Source organism: Megalops cyprinoides, chromosome 5 (assembly GCF_013368585.1).
Source record: "Megalops cyprinoides isolate fMegCyp1 chromosome 5, fMegCyp1.pri, whole genome shotgun sequence".
In the NCBI taxonomy this organism is placed as follows: Eukaryota; Metazoa; Chordata; class Actinopteri; order Elopiformes; family Megalopidae; genus Megalops; species Megalops cyprinoides.
The window spans coordinates 10,109,207-10,130,374 of NC_050587.1; the positions used below are offsets into that span (position 1 = coordinate 10,109,207).

The 21,168-nt window shown below is 51.6% G+C and overlaps 1 protein-coding gene across 1 annotated transcript in view; it reads right to left on the bottom strand.

The window, feature by feature from the left end:
- Window positions 1–18,933, bottom strand: part of mbd2 (methyl-CpG binding domain protein 2) — a 42,906-nt gene extending 23,973 nt beyond the window's left edge. Inside the window, exons 1-2 of the mRNA XM_036529082.1 lie at window positions 18,509–18,933; window positions 7,145–7,304 (exon numbers count right to left, since the gene is read on the bottom strand). Coding sequence (XP_036384975.1) covers window positions 7,145–7,304; window positions 18,509–18,624 — 276 coding nt within the window. The 5' untranslated portion in view covers window positions 18,625–18,933. The remainder of the gene's footprint in view (window positions 1–7,144; window positions 7,305–18,508) is intronic.
- Window positions 18,934–21,168: the final 2,235 nt, after the last annotated feature.

Consider the following 21,168-nt stretch of genomic DNA (forward strand, 5'->3'; position numbering starts at 1 on the left):
TACTACACGCTGCACTACACACTGTGTACCACACTGTGCACTGTGTATTACACACCGCACTGCACACTATGTACTATTCCCCACACTGCGTACTGCACCGTACTGCATACCATTTACTGCACATGCACACTGCACTGTAAACAGTGTCTTAAACACCACATTGCACACCGTACACTGTACTACACAGCACACAGGTACGCTGTGTATTACACACCCCACTGCACACTGTGAGCCGTGTACTACACACACCACACAGTGCTCTACAGACCGGTCGTCCACATCAAATTCCGAGACTCAGACATGTTTTTCCACTGGTCAAACACTTTCACAGCAGATATAAATAGAAGACAGACAGGTTTGTTTGCACTGAAACCAAATGCTCAGATAAGACTGCGGATCGAAAAGCCTTTCAGAACAAGATGTACGAGTGTGACCCAGGACAGGGGAACATCTGTGCTCTTTTGCACACTCATTTCGTCAATCCATCTTTGCACGATTTTAACCTTCACACCCCGTTTCGGGACTGGCAGTTCTTTTGGTTTTCTATTTTTTGATCCCAGGGAAGGACCTTCTGCTTGTTACACGACTGGACCTCCGGCTGTCATCAAACCCGGAAATGTTGCTCTGTGATCGACTACTTCTGACTGGACCGCGAAGACCACGACGCGCTCGTTTGCAACAGGCCGGACGGAGAATGCCACGCCCTCGGAAAGCCTTGCCGCAGTAGAGAGAACCGGCAGCAAAGCCACGCGCAAAGTGGGGACGGACAAGCGAACAGTGAACAAGAGTTTCGGCGTGACCCCCCCCCCCCCCCCCCGTGTCTGTGGCAAACGCGTGAATTCCCCGTACCCTTTCCGCTACATTGCGCACGTGGCGTGTGCACAGCGCACAGCCCTGATCGTGTACGTACCCACGGGATGGCAATTTGTTTGTTCTGCCTTATTTGGGGCTCAGAAGGTCACGTGCCTCCACACCGGGGGGGGGGGGGGGGGGGGGGGGGGGGGGGGGGGGGGGGGGGGGGGTGGATTTCGTGCTGGGTACAACATCCGGCGTGAGAGGTTTCTCTCAGTGCGGGGGGGGCACAGTAGCCCCCTTTCTGTGCAGCGCTACTGATCTGATCACGTCTGATCTGACCTCAGCCTACATTTCCAGCCGCAGAATGGATACACTTGTAGCGAGGAAATCCCAAATCCTGAGGTGGATTTAAAATGGCAGCTGTGGACGCTTGTTAGTACAAAGGGTCGGGAGGGGACGGAAACGTGCCTGTGGGGTCGCGTTACGCGGTCATGGACGGCAGCGCTGTCCCACTGTATGGACGCTCTCACGCAAAAATCGGGAGAGAATTTTAAAGCGTACGCATGCCAATTCACCATGACCGTAATAAACGGAGGATAACTGACCTTTGGCACGGACCCAAGGACAGCTCAGCGCTACAGAAGCTGTTTGACCTTTATCTCGCGTTTAGAATCGTTATTAACTCTGTCCCGTCCGAGCGGTGTGAGCGCCGAGGGGTTCAGCAACACAGGCCTCGCGCCGAGCTCTCTGTCTGACCACTCCACTCCTCCCCTGACCCCCCACCCCCCACCCCCGCCCGACACGTCTCCATGACAACCATTAGCCGCAAACAAAGAGGAGTGCGGCCTGCCTGGAGGAAGTGTGGTCGGCCGGCGTGCCATTTCGGCGCACCGCCGTTCTGCCCTCAGACAGAGGTTAACGGCGTGGAGCTCCCTTTTCCCCCCCGTCTCTCACTCCTTCCTCCTCCGTGAAGAGACCTCCCTGTGACCAGACGCCTCGGTCTCGGAGCTGCGCTCAGCTCCGCATTCTTCAGATGTTATCTGGCCCCCGGTCTGGGCCGCTCACGCTGCTGTGCACACCCCCCCCCCCACCCCACCCCGGAGTCAGGGCAAGCCACGCCCAGAGGGCGGCAGGGGCTCGGGGGAGAGCCGCCGGCAGCGGCGGGTGGGGAGACTGTTAACTATTGTGAAACTGGAATATCATACAAATCAGACATGACATCAACTTTTTTGCAGAGGCCTTTTTTTAACCGTTCGGTGAGCGCGGCTATGTAAATCTGAGACTCGAGAGACATTGGCAAGAACACAAAACACTCCAAAAGGCAGCCGCTACACTGGGAACAGACTGCATATTTTGGTATGAATTCATACAACAAAGAGAAGGTAACGATCTCTTTGAACACAGTCAGCGCCGGTCTGCTGTATGTATCCCAAGTGTGAGGCCCAGCCCCCCAGTAGACATTGCTGGTTTCCACAGCGACCTTCAGAGCCGTGCAGGCTGCTGGTAGCAGTGCTAGCCGGCCTCCGGGCTCCGGGCTCCAGGTTCCTGGCCTGCCTGGTTCAGGGTGGTACCGGCGGGTGCCGTTATCTGCGCACCCACAGCGCGCTCTGACACAATGATTAGCAGCCAGGCAGGGAGGGGCTCTCTCCCAGCAACCGTTACAGACGAGCAGGCCCTGCTGTGCGCTCTCAGCGGCCGCGCGCGAGCCTTGCTGGCACCGCGGGGCCTCGCGCCGACTTGAGTAAGACAGCACGGCGTACGTGAGGGAGGGGGAGAAGGGGGGGTGGGGAACGCGCGCCGCTGCTCGAAAAGCAGACAGCAATTAAAAACACAGCTCTGTCCTGTGGGTAAAAGGGCCGCTGACGCAAGCGTGTGTTCGCAGGGTAGCAGGGAAGCTCGGCTCAGAAACCCATCCCTGCGAGCCGGCCCCCACGTGCCCGGCGAGACCGGGGAGTGACGTGGCGGATTCCCCTAAGCAGAACGGAGCGCGTGTGTTGCCCCCTCGGGAGGCACAAGCTACACCGTGACAAAGAAGACGAAAAGCGTGGCTCCCGAAACGCACAGAAACCCCCGGACACTCACGCTTTTTCACCGTGCCCCGTGTGATGTGAAAGCTGCCAGGGACAGCACCTGCCTCGCTCAGGAAAGGAATTGGAAAATGTACGAATTTCTCATGCTCTCGTTACGCAGAAATCGACACCTCAAAAGAGGACAACGCAAATCAAAATTTGCACAAACCACAAGGAGTTTGTTTGTGTCAAAGTGCTTAGCAAAGAAATCTAAAGAGGGCTCAAAACTAAGGAAGCACCTCCCTGATCAGCACATCTGTATCAATCAGTCCTTAGGATATTAGGCTACGTTACTGCTTGACACTGCCAAACAATATTTAATCCACACAGCACACTTTTGCTGGAACACCTATCAAAGGTGATAATGCAGTCTTTGATTTCATATTAAAAAGGTTTGGTGCACGTGTCCATGTAACATTGAAATGACCTATGGCCACTTGGCGCAATGAGGTCTAGAGCAAGATAAATTTGTTCTATTGCACGTGACGCTCTTCCTTTCTGTAAGGTGTGGGGTACAGCCAGAGATGCACCACCCACGTCGAGAGCTTGACAGAGATAATTACACACTTAAGACGCTCTGGCAACGCTGATAAAGTTTTCGCCGGGTCTCGTCTAGACATCTGAAAATGAGTGGATTCACCATCAGCCAGTGCTGTTTGAGAGGGTAACTGTGTTCTGGCCATCGATGCTGAACAGGTCAATGAAGACCAGAATAGATTTGCATTTCAGCTTCAAAATGGTGACATGGGTACGTGGGCCATGGCAGCACTGATTTGTTTTTGATTTCACTTGGCTTTCAGCCTCCGCACGCCCACGGGAATGTCTCAAAGGAGTAACTGACCCTTCAGAGACCGACCTGGAGCAGGTGTGTGCCTTCCTCTTGAGCTCAGGCAATTCTGACCACTGAAGCCCAGTTCAAACCAGAGGAGCTTTGGAGGAATTTGCTGGGTAGGTGCAGGGTACGACAGGTGACTACCACATATACAATGCAGTATCAACTACAGTACCAACTGTCAAAGTGTGTTAAACAGTTGCAAGGATTACATGGATACTTGTTAAAGTTAAAAAAATAAAGACTAGAGTGGTACAAAATAACTATGTTGTTGCCTGTTTGGTTCCACATGCAAGGTATAATAAAGGCCACCCTAGAACGCTGTACTATAAAAAATTAAATCCACATTCTTTTTTCAGTGGGTCGCCTGGCGCCACACATCTCTGTGAAGGAGGGCAGAGGAAATAGCAACTGCTATAAGCCTAACCGTGCACACGCAGTCAGCAAGGCCACTGGTCCGTTGCTCTGAAAACGGCTTCACCCACGAACCAGTTTCCGCTAGCCACATTCAAAACGAGCAGGCGTTGCCGCCGTGGTGTGACTAAGCTCTCTATGCAGTGACGCGTGTTCTGACCGTGTACAACCTCGACAATATTCCGAAACTCTTCCCGCCATTTCCAAACGTTCCTGCGTGCCCAAATTTTGATCGATGAAATCCATTTTCAGACGGTTAAATGGCTGCGTTTCGTGATTCGTGTCGCCCACACCGCCACCACTTCCTGTCAGAACACAGCCATGGCTTCACCTTAATACAGAACCTCCCGTACTGCGCCAGGTTATGCTGTGTGCAACGCGTGCTAGTTAAGGTTATGCTGCATTCCGTTCTGAATTAAACTAAATCAATCACGTATTCAGTGAGCCGTCAGAAATTCATCAGCTCAATATTTTCATCTGGATGGCAGTGATTCTAACAAGGCAGATGCTCAACAGAAAACCGTAACAAGGGTTTTCCCTGGGTATTTACAGATATGTTGGGGTGGCACTGTAGATATAGTGGTAAGGAGCAGAACTCGTAACCAAAAGTTGCTGGTTCGATTCCCCACTGGGGAACTGCTGTTATACTCTTACGCAAGGTACTTAACCCACAACAGCCTCAGGAGATATCTAGTTGTATAAATGGATAACATGTAAAACAAATTGTAACCCACGTAAGTTGCTCTGGATAAGAGCGTCTGCTAAATGCCAATAATCTAATGTAATGTTAATGTTCCCTACAGTCTCTACCGATCCATCCTGAACAAATTGTTCCCAGTACAGGCATACAAGCCACTGGATGCCAATACCACACTTATCAATGAGTCGTGCTGTAAGAAAGCTCCTAATCACACCAAGGCCTGGCATGACTTTTCAAAGCTGCTGGGACATGTGGGCAGGCCTCTCACACTGCCCCAGATGGCCCCCCTCCCGCCTGGTGGTTACACCCGCGAACCACCAATCAGGGCAGCTGTTGCTGGGGAGGGGGAGGTACTGGTAACAGCCTGTGGCCTCGGTCCTGGACGTGTTTGACGAAGCAGACTGTGTCAGAGACCTCAAGCACGTTACACAGGCAATGCACACCCCTTTCACTGACCCCCCATAGTTTCCTTTTCAACTTAATTTACCCAGTAATATGGCACAAAGGGGTTGCCACTGCCATTTCATGCATGATTGCCTCTCTTTTCTTTCAAGAAAACAATTCCAATTTCCCCTCCTCTGGCCCAAGTCTGCTGATGCCAACCCACCACACATACACTTTTTGAAGCACAGCCCCAAATCTGTCAAACACGCCAGACCTCTGCACTGGGTCAATGGCCAGTTAGACACTGAAACTGCAGCGCCTGCCTGGCACGGGTTGGTAACGCCCTGAGCCTCACTGGCAAATGCCAGCGTAGGTTTTGGGGGGGGGGGGGGGGGGGGGGTCCTGCCTTGTGCATTTCGTGCAAGCGAGGGAGATGCAGACCTGAGATAAAAATCGACCGGAGATAAAAATCAGCCTCATCGTTTTACCACCCAAGCGCCAGTAGATTCCAACAGAAAAAGCAGAGGCCTCGAGAACTGAGGCCTAGAGAAAACTGCTGACAGGTGATAGCACAGACACTGAAACACTCCACGCGCTAACTCTCCGCTGCACCGCTCGTGCACTCACACTCTAGCATGTTCCACTGCTAGGAAAAAAAAAACAGCTCACTCCAGGAGCCAGAGACCCGCGATACACGCCAAGCAACACAGAATTACAATTATATTTCATCTACTGCACGGGAGGAAGGCAGTACATCACCCAGACGCAAGCTCTCGACCTTCCAACAGCTGCTCGACTCACGGTTACACGCCGTATCCGTTTACACGGCGCCTCTGTGAGTTACCTTAACTTACGACCGCCCCTGCGGGTAGGCTTTTCCCTAGCTGAGCGATCTCTGAGCAGGACGCCGTACCGGACAGCTTTCAATAACCACCTGAGAAGGCGAACGGCAAACGCCACCGCGCCGTTCGGTAATCATTACCGGGTATCGGTTCGTTTTTCGGTGTAACGCGAGCGCGGGGCAGCGGTGGCAGGCCGCGCGGCACGTCCACCGCGGGCGGTAACCGGACCCTGTTGGCTTGTCCGAGGCGGAGCCGGGGGGTCACGTTACAGACCACAAATCAGAGGAGTCCTGGGGACCGGCTCGGTGGCGCGCCGCTAACACCCCCCCCGGCCCGCAGCTAATGTTACTCACGGCTCTCCCAAGCACACCGTGTGTCGGATTATAACACTCGCCGCCCGTGCCCGCTGCTCACTCACTTAAAGGCTCTGAGAGTTTCACAAAGGGAGCCAGCATGCCCTGCAGCCAAACGGCCTTTGACAGGGTCAGACATTTCGTCCAACTATTTGCCATTTAACTCTGGAGAGTCACGTTTGTTTTAAGCTCTCTGGGAAAAGACAACAACCGCTTGGGAATCAAACCAAGGGCAACCTGCTTGGCTGTTTGTATCAGGCATGCATTAGGAACACAGCTGGCTCTTACAAAAGATATTGTTATGCGGTGCATCCCATCAAATTAATAATGTGCCCAGAATATAGTAAAAGTAAGAATTTAATCACAGATAACTTGTTAACAAAATGATAGCCAAGCGATGAAAAATAACCAATAGTACAGCATACAGCACTTCCTGGATGTATCAAATGACATCACAAAGACAAAGGACTCTGGGATTTTCCTCAGACAGTTATCTTGAGCAGAGGGTACGAATCAATGTTGCCAAGACACTTCCAGTAGCACAGGACTGTCATATTTCATTCATTTTTGTAAACAAAGCCAGCTTTATTTATCGTACTAGCGCTGACTGAAAAATGGAGGATTTCAGAGACTCAGACTTTAACCTTCACGCTGCTCGGCTCTGGGGCCTAATCAGCCAGAGGACATGTTCCAGAGCCACGTGACTGATGGGGAAAAAAGTGAGGCATGCGTCTGGGCCGTGGGACAGGGCTTACCTTGGACAGGCTGAGGTTGTCATTACGTAGCCGCTGCTTGCTCTTCTGCAGTTTGCTCGGCATCATTTTGCCCGTGCGGAAGTCGAAGCATCCCAAATCCACTGTGTTGCCCAGGTACCGCGACAGCTGGGGCTTACTCCTGAACTTCTTACCCGTGGGACTGGAAGAGAAGCGCGAAGTGGCGTCAGTACCTGGGAGACGACCCCCCCCCCCTCCTCCTCCCCCTCCCCCCTCTCAGCACGGAGCGCCGCGGTCGCCGCCCGGGGTCGACGCACCCCCTTCGGAATGCGCCCCGTTTGGAAAACGCACTCACCAGAGCAACACACCCTCCGAAGAGACACGCACCAGGCACACCCAGACTCTCTTTATGCCCACAGAAGCATGTCTGATGTGTAATTTAGAGGTGTGTAATTTAGCAGACTTTGGGATTTTGGGTGCGACTCTAGGTATTACCCGGCAAGCCCTAATTTCAAGCAAAAAAGAACTGAGGATCTTCCAGGCAGAAAGGTGAGCACGGAAAATATAAACTAAGCTAAGCTCGCAGTACTCAGGAGGCCTGGGAAGTACACCGGTTTGCGCTGTAAACAAATTTGGGCTCTCGGCTCAAACTAACGCTCAAAGCTTCCTACAAAAAAAAAATGACAAGATTCCATACAATTTCACAGTCACTCAGTGACTCAGACCCTTCGTCGGCATTCTGGGGAACAGGCAGATGGAAAACAACCTAAAAACCAGGGGAAAAAGGGCTGTTTACGGCAGAAACTCACACAGGCTCAGGGGCCTGCTGGAGCCGCATTTCCCCGCTGGGTACTTCCACAGCGGCAGCTTGGGGAGAACGGGCTTCCAAACACAAAACCGTTAGGAGAGCGCGGCGCGGACTTTGCTCCAAATTAGATTTGCTGCCAATTTATTCTTCCAATTTCATGCCTGCGGTAAACAGGGCGCAGGGGAGAGCCGAGCCTGTATTTATAGCGCTGACCTCTCGCGCCGTAAACAGATTAGCGTAATTACGGATTGCGGACCTGGCTGCTCGGCGGCGCCGAGCCCTGCGAGCGAGGCCTCTCGCTGGGGCTCGCACCGTGAGCGCGTGAGGAGCGGCTCGTATCCGCTGTCCTAAGCGCCGCCGCACTCACGTGCGCGGGCCTGGTGTTCGGAATTAGGGGGGCTGCCGCTAAGCGCCAATCAATCAGGGGTGATTAATTTTCTCTCTCTCTCTCTCTCTCTCTCCCTCTGTCCCTCATTACTTCCTGTACCTATCTGTGCCTTTGCATTACTCATTCCATTTAATGACACAGGTGGAGCTCTCTCTGTAGGGGTCCCAGTAGCACTACTGCCACACAAAAAATAGGTATGACCTTCAGTGGCACCTTAAAACTCTCTGCTAAAACGCAGACTGACTCATTACAAAACTGGAAGTATTACACAATGTTTCTAAAGATATTTGCCAGTCTAACAAGCCAGCTGCAGTTACTGGTCCAGTGTAAATGTGTCAGGTGTCTCGTTAGCTACTGGACAACACATGTATGTGCAGTTGCGTATAGGAAGTAGCTGCATGCGTGGGTTGCATTTTTAACCACAAGCGTTGCGAACCGACAGCCACGGCCACCTGGAGAGACAGAGAACTCGGTCTCGTTCGGGTTTACAGAGAGCGCAAAAGGCCTGCTGTTTTGCATAGATGTAGAAGGAAGCTGCCGCTAACACACAGCCCCTAACCCCCAACCACTCACCCTGGATGCTTGGTGAAGTTCCTATAAAAAAAAAGGTACAAAAATACGACTGGCAACCCCACGGCACATCCTAAATTTATAAACGACCATTTTGTTACCAGCTGTGCTACCTTTTTAGTTGAGAATGTCTATAAGGATTGACAAACTGATCAAAGATATAGCTATGCATGCATTCATTTAGAGTTCTGTACAAATCTTTTGATGGCACCCAAAATTTTGTTGACAACTTGATACGGACCACAGAGCAATATTTAAGGGTAAAGAGAACAGGCCAAACTCCAAACCTTTCCACTGCTCCATCACAGTTTCTAAATGCAGACGCAACCCTTAAACAAGCCAGCGGACCGGTCCGTATTACCCGGAAACAGAAAATCCTGCATTAGCAAGAACTGCCTGCTGGTTATCTGGAATTACCTCAGGCCGAGCGGTCTTCGTATCAGAGGCGAAACGCACGACACTGGATATCACACCGTGCTACAGTGTTTGCACAAGGGTACGTTCTGTGCCCGGGTCGGACTGACAGCACAGTCGTGTTTGTTTCTCTCCACAGGAACCCGCGGCTCACTGCCGGCGGTAATATGAGCTTTCTGGATTACATTAGTGAAGTCATTCACGTTTGTGTTAAAGAAAGATTGCAAGAGTTTAAGCTGTGAGGAGATCACACTCGAAGCGACGAGGTGCACCGTCATGCCAGTGTCCATGTTATTGCCCGTTATGGCGGGCGAGCCCCAAACCGGGGGTTGGGGCGGGGGGGGGGGTTGAGCGGGAGGGGACTTTTTATTGTGCCTCTGGTCATGCTTGAGAGTGCATGCTCCCCCTCACAATACATCAGAGAGGGGGGAGGGGCCCGGTTTATTGACACCCGCACAATGGCCGCGCCCCCTAGGCAGCCGGGCGTCCCTCTCCCCCCGCGCGGAACCCTCCGGTGCTCGTCTGTTGCCGTGCGCGTCCCTCACCATGTGTCACGGCATAAATTACACCCCCCCCACTCGCAAAAGTGCGTGTCGCCGAGTCGCGCTCCGTCTGAGTGCTGCTATCGTTTCCCCTTTTTTACTGCGCGCTCCTGAACGGCTGAACTTCCCTTACGGCAAGGGGGTGAGGGGGATGGGGGTGCAGGGGACGGGGGAGGGGTCTCGTCTGCAAAACTGAGTCTCGCTTCTTCAGAGCAGCTGACTCTCGCGATTCTTTTCGGATGTTTTCGCCTCTGGGAGCGTCGACCGCAAGGAGCGGGCGGGTTCTTTTAATCAGTTTCTCTGAAAAGCGAAGCCGGTGTTGCACGCTTGTCGGGGGCGACGGCAGTTGAAATTCCAACCTGTGAGAAGAAATTAAATAACAGCGGCCGCTTTCGACTCTCCCTCCCTGCGCTGACCGTGGGGGGAGGGGGAGGTGTGAAAAGGGGGAGGAGGGGAGGGGGGTGTTATCTAAACTGACTTCCGGGAAAGAGGGGTGATGGGAGACACGCAGAGGCAGAGGCGGGCGCGCGCCGATTGGACGGCAGGAAGAGCCGTCTGTCGACGCCGCGGCCTCGCGCCTAATCATTTCCACACATGCCGGTGTCAGCGGGCCGGCGGAAGGACGGGAATGAGTGTGCGGCAGGGTTCAGGGGCCTGGTGGCAGCGCAGGCCGCATGACTCAGCGATGAGTCAAACCGGAAAAAAAAAAAGAAAAAGAAAGCGTTCCCGCGCCGCCGCGCAACAGCTTGAGAGGGCCTGTCCACTCGGAGCGACATCTGTGGCGGAGCACCGAGTGGACGGCCGAGGTGCTCTCTGGCTTCGCGGCAGGCGTCCTCGGTGGTGAGGCGTGAGGCGCGCGGCCCAGCCAGCCAATCCCCGCCCCCGACCTTCGGCTGAGCCGAACTAAGGGAATTAACACTAGGCGTTGCCAGCTCTGCCCTGTGCCAGGAGAAATCGTGACGCTCACGCTGAGGAGAGGGGGTGGAAACCGTCCGTGTCTGAGGGCCTGAGCATTATCGCAGACGCTCCTTGCATTTCCCCTCACAAAATCAATACCGCAGAAGTCTCACTGTCTTACTAGCTCTCCTGTTATGGATCCTGTCTTTATCTTACAGAACCTCTAATGTGGGCCTCAGAATTATTGATTGGGCCATATAAGTCTGCAAATAGATTTCATCGTTACTAGCAGGCACAATTCATACAAAATATCTGACATTATATACAGCTGCAGGCCTTGAGAACATGTAACTTGTAATTAATTATAAAACAGGCATGATTCCTGCTAAAATTAGATTTATACTTTTTCTGTGACTGGGAAGCAACACCGACAATGGCTTTTTCCAGGAGAAAGGTACAGCTTTCATGGCTTATTTTTACTCCTGTAAAAACTGGGCTATGCTGCAGATGAATATGTGTGGAAGGTATTCGCCGTCTTTGCATGTACGCACACCTGTGGCAGTGAGTGCCAGTCACATATGACTTCTGCCGGGCTGTAATGTACAAGGACTGACCTCGCCGATTCATTAGCACTGTCAGCACACTGACATTGCTCAACTTCACAGCACTGTGACGTCAGGCCGGAGATATAGCAGAAAGCGGACACAGTACGCTTGCTGTGACAGAAGTAATTTCCAGGTCTGAATAAAAGGCACGGCGCGCGCAGATGTGCGTGGTGTCGCAGGCGCACCCGCTCAAGGGGAATGGAGAGCAGTTTCGCTGGATTGACCCGGGTCAACATCTGCGTGCAGCTTGACCGGAGGATTTGCTGACTGCCGAGGCATTATGAGGTGAGGGCGAGGTTAACCAGGATTTCCAACGGCAGCAGGGCAGTGATTTATAAGTGGTACCCCTGGCATCACCTCACGCTAAAAACGACATTGTGCAACCAGCATTGGTAACTCACTGGTAAAGCTTTGCCACCAGCTCAAGGCGGATCGAACGAGTTTACGGCTGCAGGAAGTGTGCAGAGGTCTGTCATAAACCGAAGACGCTTCGGTAAAAGTCCCGAGAACCACACGTCAGCTCCCGAGCCCGAGCGGAAGGATTCCCTCCGCAAGCTGCTCGCTGCCCGCCCGAGGTAAAGCGAGATTAGGGACACAGGAATTCATTTCACACAGAGCGACGCCGGCCGGCTCGGCTACCCAAGCGCAAAGCGCGGTCCCCGGCCAACCGCCGCCGAGGAGCGACCTCGCCGTGGCATGGGCTTCTGAGGAAAAAAAAGAAAGAAAGAAAGAAAGAAAGGAGAAAAAGAACGAGAGGGAGGGGCCACCACTCAACCCCCCACCCCCCCTCACGGCTCCTTGCTCGGTTGTCCCACGCCGGCATTTTTTTGGGAGGAGGGCGGCGAGCCGTGCCCTCCTCCGTGTCTGTCCCGCTGCCTGCAAGCCCAGCTGGTGCGAAGCGCATCTGAAAAGGGCGTGGGCTGGAGCGGTGTGGTTTCGTGGGGGCATGGAGGAGGGAAGGGGGGAGGGGGGGTTTGGGGTGTGTGAAAGAGCCAGTCTTGCGCTCTCTCTCCCTGGCTCTCTCTCTCTCTGCCTCTCCCTCTCCCGCTTGTTCAAAAATTAACCCCCTCAGCGCCGCACCCGACTTCATCCCCAGTGACGTTCAGTGGGGAAACGCAGCTCAGAGGAAGGGGGGGGGGGTGGGGGGGGTTGCTGCTGAATTATTTATCGGTGCAAGGAGAGCTTCCTCAGACAGTCGACACTGTTTCCAGCAGACGGACAGGGAGAAAGCGCACGGACACACCTAGGGCGGTAGTGTAGCTTAGTGAGGAGCCAGTCTCGTAACCTAAAAGGTTGCCGGTCTGATTCCCCGCTGGGGCACTGCTGCTGTACCCTCAGGCAAGGTACTTAACCCACAATTGCCTCAGTAAATATCCAGCTGTATAAATGGACAACATTATAAAAACACTGCAACCAATGCAAGTCGCTCTGTTTAAGAGCATCTACTAAATGCCAATAATGTACTGACCTTGCGCTGTCGCGCCGGGAAATCACGTGACACCAACGGCTCGAGAAGAATGCCTCTCACGGCTCGTCAGAGCACCTCTCGCTGCGCTGCGAGGCCACGCCCACGGCGCGCCACAATCGCTCGCTGCTCTCCCAGTTGGCGTCATCGTGCGGAGCGGCAGTCTGGAAAGGCTCCAGCAGTGTAGGTGTAGCTCCGAGGTGACAAAAAGCCACGCGGTGAGGAGAAAGGTCACGCCAGCTGAAAGCTCGACGTGCAGCGCAATTCGACAGAACCTGGAGCAACGTGAAATCCCCTTCCCCTTCCGTTCTCCATCGCTCATAGCTCAGCGTGTCGTCGGACAGGCGGCTGAATTTAACAAGCGTTGGTGTGAAGTGCGTTGCATCTGGGCGTGGCGGAAACACACTAGAAAACACACTAGCTGAGTGAGCGTGACTACAAAGAGAGTGCAAGGGAAGCATATTGTGGTGTAAACTGGCCTATTAATTCCACCCGGGAAATCACGTTTCGCCACGCTGCTGCACCCCCCTCCCGACAAACCGAGTGTTTGGCATTCCTGCAGACACGGGGGAATCCACAGCATGGATGCACACGCGCGTTTTTGCCTGGCGTCCCCTCTAAAACGCTAACAGTTACTGTCCAGCTTCGGGGCCTTGAGAGCAGCGTCCATTTTAACTGGAGTGCAAAACCCGCGTGGCAAATTCACTGCGGTACAGGCTCCCAATCCTGCTTCTGATTGGCTGCCAACAGAACGCCCCTCTCTCGTCTCCTGGCGTTATTCTATAAATAAAAAGCCGCCTATACACGCAGCGGGACAGGGCTGTGTAAAAGGGTGCAAGCTCTTCGGCAGCGCGTGAGATGGGACGAATGAAGCAGAGGATGCCCAAGGGTGGCCAGGAGAAGGTCCTGCATCAGCTGCTTAACCGCTACGGTTTCAACAGCAGGCCCGGAAAAAAGGCGGACGGTTTAGGGTCGACCCGAGGTGTGACTTGCTCTAACCATAGCACCCTCAATAACAACTCCCCCCCCTTCCCTTCCTGACTTGAAGTACAAGCTGTTCTGGCCATCTAACTCACAATAACACCACGCACGTACACTCACACGCACACACACACACACACCCCGGACGTGCATGTGGTGTCACACACACACACCAGACATGCATGTGCTCTCACACAGACACACGCACACACGCAGAGCCTGACTACATGCAGGCGCACGCGCACACACACACACAGGCGGAAAAAAGGGACTGCTTTCACCCCCTGTCACCCGATCTGCATTCCGTGACATCGGGCAGCAGAGCCCCCGGTTCGAACGCCCCCAAAAGTCAGCGGCTTTCAGGACTGCAGAGTGGGCGTCAATCCTGTCGTCAAGAGGCCAGCCCGTTGAGGCCAGGGAGGGGGGGGTTCTGAGTCACAGTCTGACTCATAGCAACCTTCCTATCAGGCCTGAGCAGGAAACGCGCCGGCGGTGTAACGGAGAGAGCGAGCATTCCCGTACGCACCCCCCCCCCCCGACCCTCCCACCCCTCCATGGACTCGAAACCTCCACGACAGGCCCAGTCCAAAACCTGCCTACCCTTGCGCCGAGTTCTAGTAACAGACCAAGTTTACAGGAAGGTGGGGAGGGCTGCCGAGTCATGCAGAGACATGCCTTCTGCCTCCCGCCACGGCAGGACATCAGACAGGGGCCAGGTTCACGACATCCAATCAGACGATCCAGAGGAAAAAATAAAAAAAAGGAAAAAACAACACAACAACACACCTCCTTTCCTGTTGTGGTCCAGCAAAGAAAAAAAAAAAAAACACAAAAACACACACACACATCCCCGCGACTGGAGCCACTCTAGCTTGTGGTCTAGCTTTGACGTCACCCCGAGCAGCGAGGCGCTTAAGGCCAAGAACGACACCGTCACCTCAAAACTTTGGGGGAGGGGGGTGGGTGGATGGGGATGGGGGGGGGGGGGGGGGGTCTGTGATTGTTCACACCTTTAAGAACAACTTGGGTGTACGCAGCAGCCAAAAGATAAAGCTAACGACAACTGGCGAGGTGGACGGAAGCTGAATTCCTGTAATTCCTGGCAGAGATTTGGAGATTGCCACACAGCGGAGCAGTCCGACACGCCCCCGAACGCAAACTGGAAACGGCCCAGCCGAGACGCGCTCTCAAATCCTGCGCCGCCGCGTTTGATTTCTGTTCCCCGACAAACAAGTCTCTGAACAATCGCCTTGATGAGGATTGCAGACGCTGTAACTTAATTCACCCAACGCGACAGAGCATTGTAGCGGGTGGCAGCAGCTTTTGTTGAAACACACAGCTGATTCCCTGGCACCTCCGTCAACATGTGGACTTCTGCTTTTCCCCCAGCGTCCGAGGAAAAAGCACGCCCGCGTCTGCGCAGAGTGGAGGGGCACACCCGAAATCACCCGTGCGAAGCGGACGGAAAAATAAGGAGCCGGACATGACCAGGAAGTGGGCCCGGCCGCCTTCATTTGATCCGTGGCGTGAAAAGTCACTGGCATGTGACCAGGGCCCGGCAGATTGGGTTCCCCCTGGAGCGACCCAGCCCCGCGTTATTTACAACGGTTACCGAGAGAGACCGGGGAGGGGCAACGTGACATGTGCGCCGGGATCAGTTTACAAAACTCTTCCCCCGCCACGGCACCTTAAACAAATCAAACACCCCTCCCCCCCATCCCACCGGCCCCCCCACAACCCCCCACCCCCCGGGCCCCATCAGTGTGAATAGGATTCGCTCGGGGGAGAGGGGGGGAAAAGAAAGAAAGCACCGACGACTCCAGTGCCGCTGTTCAAAGGAGCCCCGGCGCGGCCGCCGTAAAAAAAAACCCAAAGCGCCGCGTTCTGAGAAATCCCTCATTACAGCGCGCTTCCTGCCGGTGGAAAGAGCCGCGTTTGGTTGTGACGAAACAGGCTGAGAACAAGATAGTCATCAGGGAAACAACAGCTTTTAGAGCCAGAATGGCGGGACGCCGGTGGTGGTGGTGGTTGGGGAGGGGGGAGTGGGGGGGGATCGCGGCCTCTCAGCTGCAGAGCAGCTTTAAAAAAAAAAAAAGAGAACAAATTACAAACCAGCCGCTTTCAGTCCCCCCTTTCTTGCTTCGTCACCGAGAACGGCGTGGACACGCGTCTGAGCACAGGATGTGAGAGAGGCACCAAAAATACACCCAGGGCCCAGGCCGCAACTCCGACTCCAGCCCGCGCCGCTATCGTGCAGATCTGCTCAGGGCAGCACTTCCCGCATGCTGTGAACGCGCCATTTGAATAAGAATGAGAGGCGTTTTCACAAGGGGCCGAGAGAGCAAGAGAGAGAGAGAGAGAGCGTGGCCAGTTGTCCCGGGACGCGGGGGGCGAGACGCCGACAGAGTCGCGATTGGGAGGCCGTTCCTCAGAGCGGCCCTTGCCTCTCTCGGCGCAGGAAGCTCCGAGCACCCTTTTTCGAGGGCGCCGGCCCTCTCTCTCTCTCTCTCTCCATCGCGAGGCTCTCCGCGGTCGAAGCGAAACCGAGAGTGCAGTCAAAGCGCCCTCTCAAATCATGTGTCACCAAAATTGATGGCCTTTTTTCTTCTTGTTCAAAGGGAAGGTTGTTTTTATGTGGTGCTGTGTAAAGGTTTAAACTTAAAAGAAACAAGGGAGCAACAACTTCCTGGTATTATTGGCCGTGCTGAAAATGGAACGATCTAAAATGCCAGAATACTGCACTAATCTCTTTATTCTGAATATTCCAATGATGCCCGTTTGCACATTCACAGCCTGGCAGAGATTACTTTACTGGCAAATGATATTACCGCTGCCAACATGGCAGAAAGAAAGAGGGAAAGGGGAATTGGCCGCTCTTTGAATGAGTTATAGCAGGCACTACAGTGACTCACGAAGATCACTTCCAAGTAAAAGAGGACACTTTCTATGGAATCTGTCTATTTACAAACCTTTCTGTATTTTTGATATCTACACCAGGTTCCAAATAACGCACAGCATAGGGGTTTTGACCATACTGAGACACCTCTAACTAAGAAAATAGTTGCCTGCCACCGGAAAAGGTCATGCCGTGGTTGGGGCATAAGTTCAAAAGCTCTCAAAGTAATTCAGAGCATGAAACTGTCAACTGCCAAAAGTCACTAACTGCTAACACACTACAGCTTCTAAAAACAAATTCCTGTTTTTTCCCCCCTCTTACAATGTCTAACACTGACCTTTGCTAGATTCATTAAGTCTGATAAGAACCCTAATTACATGCCATTAAAATGGCAGAGAAAGTATTGCTGATCACAGCAAACACCTTCTTTCTATGCATGAATCACCATTAGTCTAAAGTGACTCCACAAACATGAATCCCTATGCCCCAAAAGACAGTTAGTTTAAATTTATTTGTATGTTCATGAAAGCAATAGGTCAACATCTTCATAGTACAATGTCCGATAGACAACTCAATCATGTTTATCAACCTACATTTGGACTGTGATATGTTGAAGAATTTCCCTTTCCAGCTGTTACAGAACGTAATAATGAAACAAAACAAACCATGCCAAATGCACAGCCGGACGGCCCTCGGTCTGCGTTGCGAATGACTGACTGCATCGCCTAACTCTTACGAATCTTACAGGTAGTTTGCGATGACATTTACTGATACAGGGACTCCATCACTGCTGGGTACAAAACAAAATGCGTTTAATAGGCTAACAATTTATGCAAATTCCTCAATGATCGAGAACGATGGCAAAACATGATTACATCTGAATGCTAAGGTGCATTTTACGCACTGAAAATAAATATCAAAATTGTGACAGGCATTTTGAATGAACGTGCAATAGTCTGTCTTCAGACATAAAATATGGGAAAAATAAGTGGTCCACAAAGTTTTTTTAAATAGCAGTAAACGACTGGAAAGCTTTCATTTCTTCAGATGACCGTGGGAGATGGTGAGGTGGTCTTCAAAACTGAAAGGAAAGCGTCGCGGTGTGCCTGCAGCGCGACTGTGCCGGGGACAAACAACAGTAAAACATCCCAGAAGTTTGGGGGAGTTGTCAGACATCACACAGGGGGGAAGCGTGCGCTCCTTGCGCTCTTCGCGCAGTGTTTTCCTGCATGACCTTCTGACCGAGCTGGAGCGGAGCTTCTGTTCAGCGCACCAACGAAAAAGCTAAGCCTCTTATTTTACCAGAGCAGCGGCGTTCCAAGAATACCTCGTTTATAGGGGTTGCTAACGAATTACAGCCGATAAATCGGTACGTTAGCTACGTAAGCTGGGAAAAAACATTACAAAACCTTGTCCGTCTTTGTACTGCGAAGGTGGCAAAACAACGGCCAAGGGTAAAAAAAAAAATCGCGATCCCGACAAAGTCCTGCCGAAAGCGGCCAGGATCCAGCACATCCCAGATCATTTGAGCCGTGTTAGCTAGCCAGCTTGGTAGCTAGCTAGAAACAGTAACTTAGCTGGCTACTGCCGTGTTGGGCGTTCATTCACGTTTAGACCAAAAGGGTTACAACTGTAACTACCTATTTAGCCAACGAGCTACAGCAGCTAGCTCCCGTGTAGCTTAGTACACTCTGTAACCAGCTACCTCGGTCACAACTGGATCGGCTACCCTAACTCTTGGAAGAGAGATAGACAAATTAAGTAACAGTTGGTTCATCAGTTAGAGAATCGGGATAGTTCGCTCTCTAGTTACACAGTGGTGTTATACTGGCAGATTTACCTGTAGTAGTAGACATCGCTCTTGCCAGCGCTGAGCCCCGACTTCCGGATCACTTCTTCTTTCTTCCAACCCGGGGGCAGAGCCGGGCAGTCCATCCTCTTCCTCTCCATGATCATTTAACTATTGCACTCAGAGGGTATCACCCCAGCCAACACTGTTAAAACGGGGGGAAGCTCTTGCGACACAACACCAGTGGAAAAACAGAAACCGTAGCTAGTCTTACTCAATATCGTTATGTAGCAAACTTTGGCTGTAGTTGACCTCCGTTTTCCGGGGGGTCCTGTCGTAGCTTCGCGAACTACCCCAGAGTAGCTGTACTCTCCGATCGGCGGTTTACCTTTGCTGGCTAAACACTCGCGGCAGCACCTCCGACACTGAGCGGCGGCGGCGGAGTGGAGCCCTGTGACGCTGTGAAATTTCAGCACTTCCCACACACTGACCCACAGCGCCTGGCAACGCACTGGCGCAGCGCGATGCCCCGCCTCTAATGGAGCCCTCCCGTCACAGCGCTCCTAGCCTAGCCGGCTAACGTTAGCCGAGTCCTCACCCAGCGGCTTAGCAAGCTCCAGAAAGACACCGACCTGAACATCTCGATAAACTTAACGGACTTTTTGGAACGCGTTAGCTAGTTTGGTTTAACAGTTTACTGTTGGATGTACGTGTTGCGCGCTTCGTTCACATATAGAATGGATGGAGCCACGCTAACTATATTACGTTAGCTAGTTAGCTGTCTATCCACATATATAGGCTCTAAATGACGAGCTAGCTGGCTAACGTCAGCTACCTTTAAAGCTAAGTAAAATTACTTTCCTGCAAACGAAGCTGTCAGGCTTTAGGTAAAGTGAAATATGAACAGCAGAACGAATGTATAGTCAAAGTAGTCACCACGAAAGACTGCTCTTTCTGTTTATGTTCACTTCTAGATGGCCAGATGATCCACTTCACCTTTAACTTTGAATTCAGGGCAATATTTTAGTCGTCCAGGCCCCACGAACACCAGCGATACAGTATCGTAGATGTCAGCTAACTTGTGAGTTTGGCGACCAACGAGGCAATATTGTTGCAAGCGTGGTTAAGGGGACTGTCAAAGCATGGATGCTCGCAGCTATCCTGCGAATGATCAAAGGTTTTGCCATTCTGATGTGTAACTGTCCAAATAGACGATGAGACGCGTTTCATGTTATGAAAGTTGTTTACACGAGAAAGTAGCCACATTGCCTGTAAATGCGTGTGCTGTGTTGCACTGTTGACGATACAGGATAACCTGAAAGCAGAAGATTAAGATTTGCTATCTTCCGATCCTCACTGCCTGTATTTAAAGTGCCCATCTTCAGATGCATCCGAGCAATGTTATTGGGTCTGCTGTGGTTTGGGATAGGCACCTATTACCGAAATCTTTCTCGTGGTAGGCTATAATATTTGTAGCCTAAAGATTATGCAGCGAACTTTAGGCTGAGTATATTATGTTTATTATTATTAAGGACATTGAGCTTGTTCTCCCATTGGATAGCACGATGGTGATGCTTCCGTAACAGAAAATGTTTTCTTTTTTCATGACAGGGACTGGTGCAAAGTGACAAAAGTATGACATTTTTAAATAAAACAGAAATATAAGGTATAACGTCGAAAAATAAGATCTGCAAGTGATTTCCCTAGAATGGGGTTATGCTGAAATTCACTGGAATATCCACTCTAGTGGTTCCTGCACAAAGTGTTTGTGGTCGTTGTGGACGAACCATTAACCATAAATCTGATGCTTGTGTAATTTAAAGAAGCGCACATTACTCAAATTAATTGGATGTCTTTATTGCCTGTTAATGGACAAGCTGATTTAACATAAGACACTGTAACAAATGTATGGTTGTTGTACCCGTAAATGTTGTGAGGGCATAATACAGCAAAGTCTTTGGCAGTCTTTGGTGATACAATTACTGGTGGGAAAATGACATCTGCAAAAGGCGTGCCACTGTTATCGTTAGAAAATGTAATGTTAGCTGCTGCTATCTACTGGTAGCTGTAGTGCACCTGACAAAGTGCCAACACTGGCTTTAAGAAAAGGTTTATGGACTTTTTCCTAGTGTTTCTAATGTGGTTTAATCCCAACTAATATTCAGTTGCTTTTGTTTCAGCTGTTGATCAAGTAGTGGGCAAAGATGATATTGGCCACATTTTACACCACCTTTCAACTGATTTGCAGAAGTGTGCAGTTCATCATCGAAAATGTAGTTTTATAATTCTTAAGTATTCCCCGGTGTCTGAAGCTGGTATTTTAGCAACAGGTGTGGAGATGTACAATTAACACATTCCAAATGGCTGCATAATTTGGCTGATCATGATAATACCCTTTATCAAGTCTACATGTTCAGGTGAAGGATCACTCTGCATGTTTTTTACTTTTGAGAAATTCTATGAAAAATGTCACCCTGTGCAGTCATACTGTGGAATGTCTGACATACAAGTAATTTGTTCATAATAGCTGATAAAATGAAAAGATCAAAGCTAAGCATGCAGTTACCCACAAACGTAATGATATGCAGTACTGAGGGAATGTGCTATTCCCAACATCATTATTTCTATCCTGCACTGTAGTCTTTTTTTCCATTTCCATTATGTGAATACTGCAGTGCTCTTTCCCAGCATTTTATTAATTATGCATATAT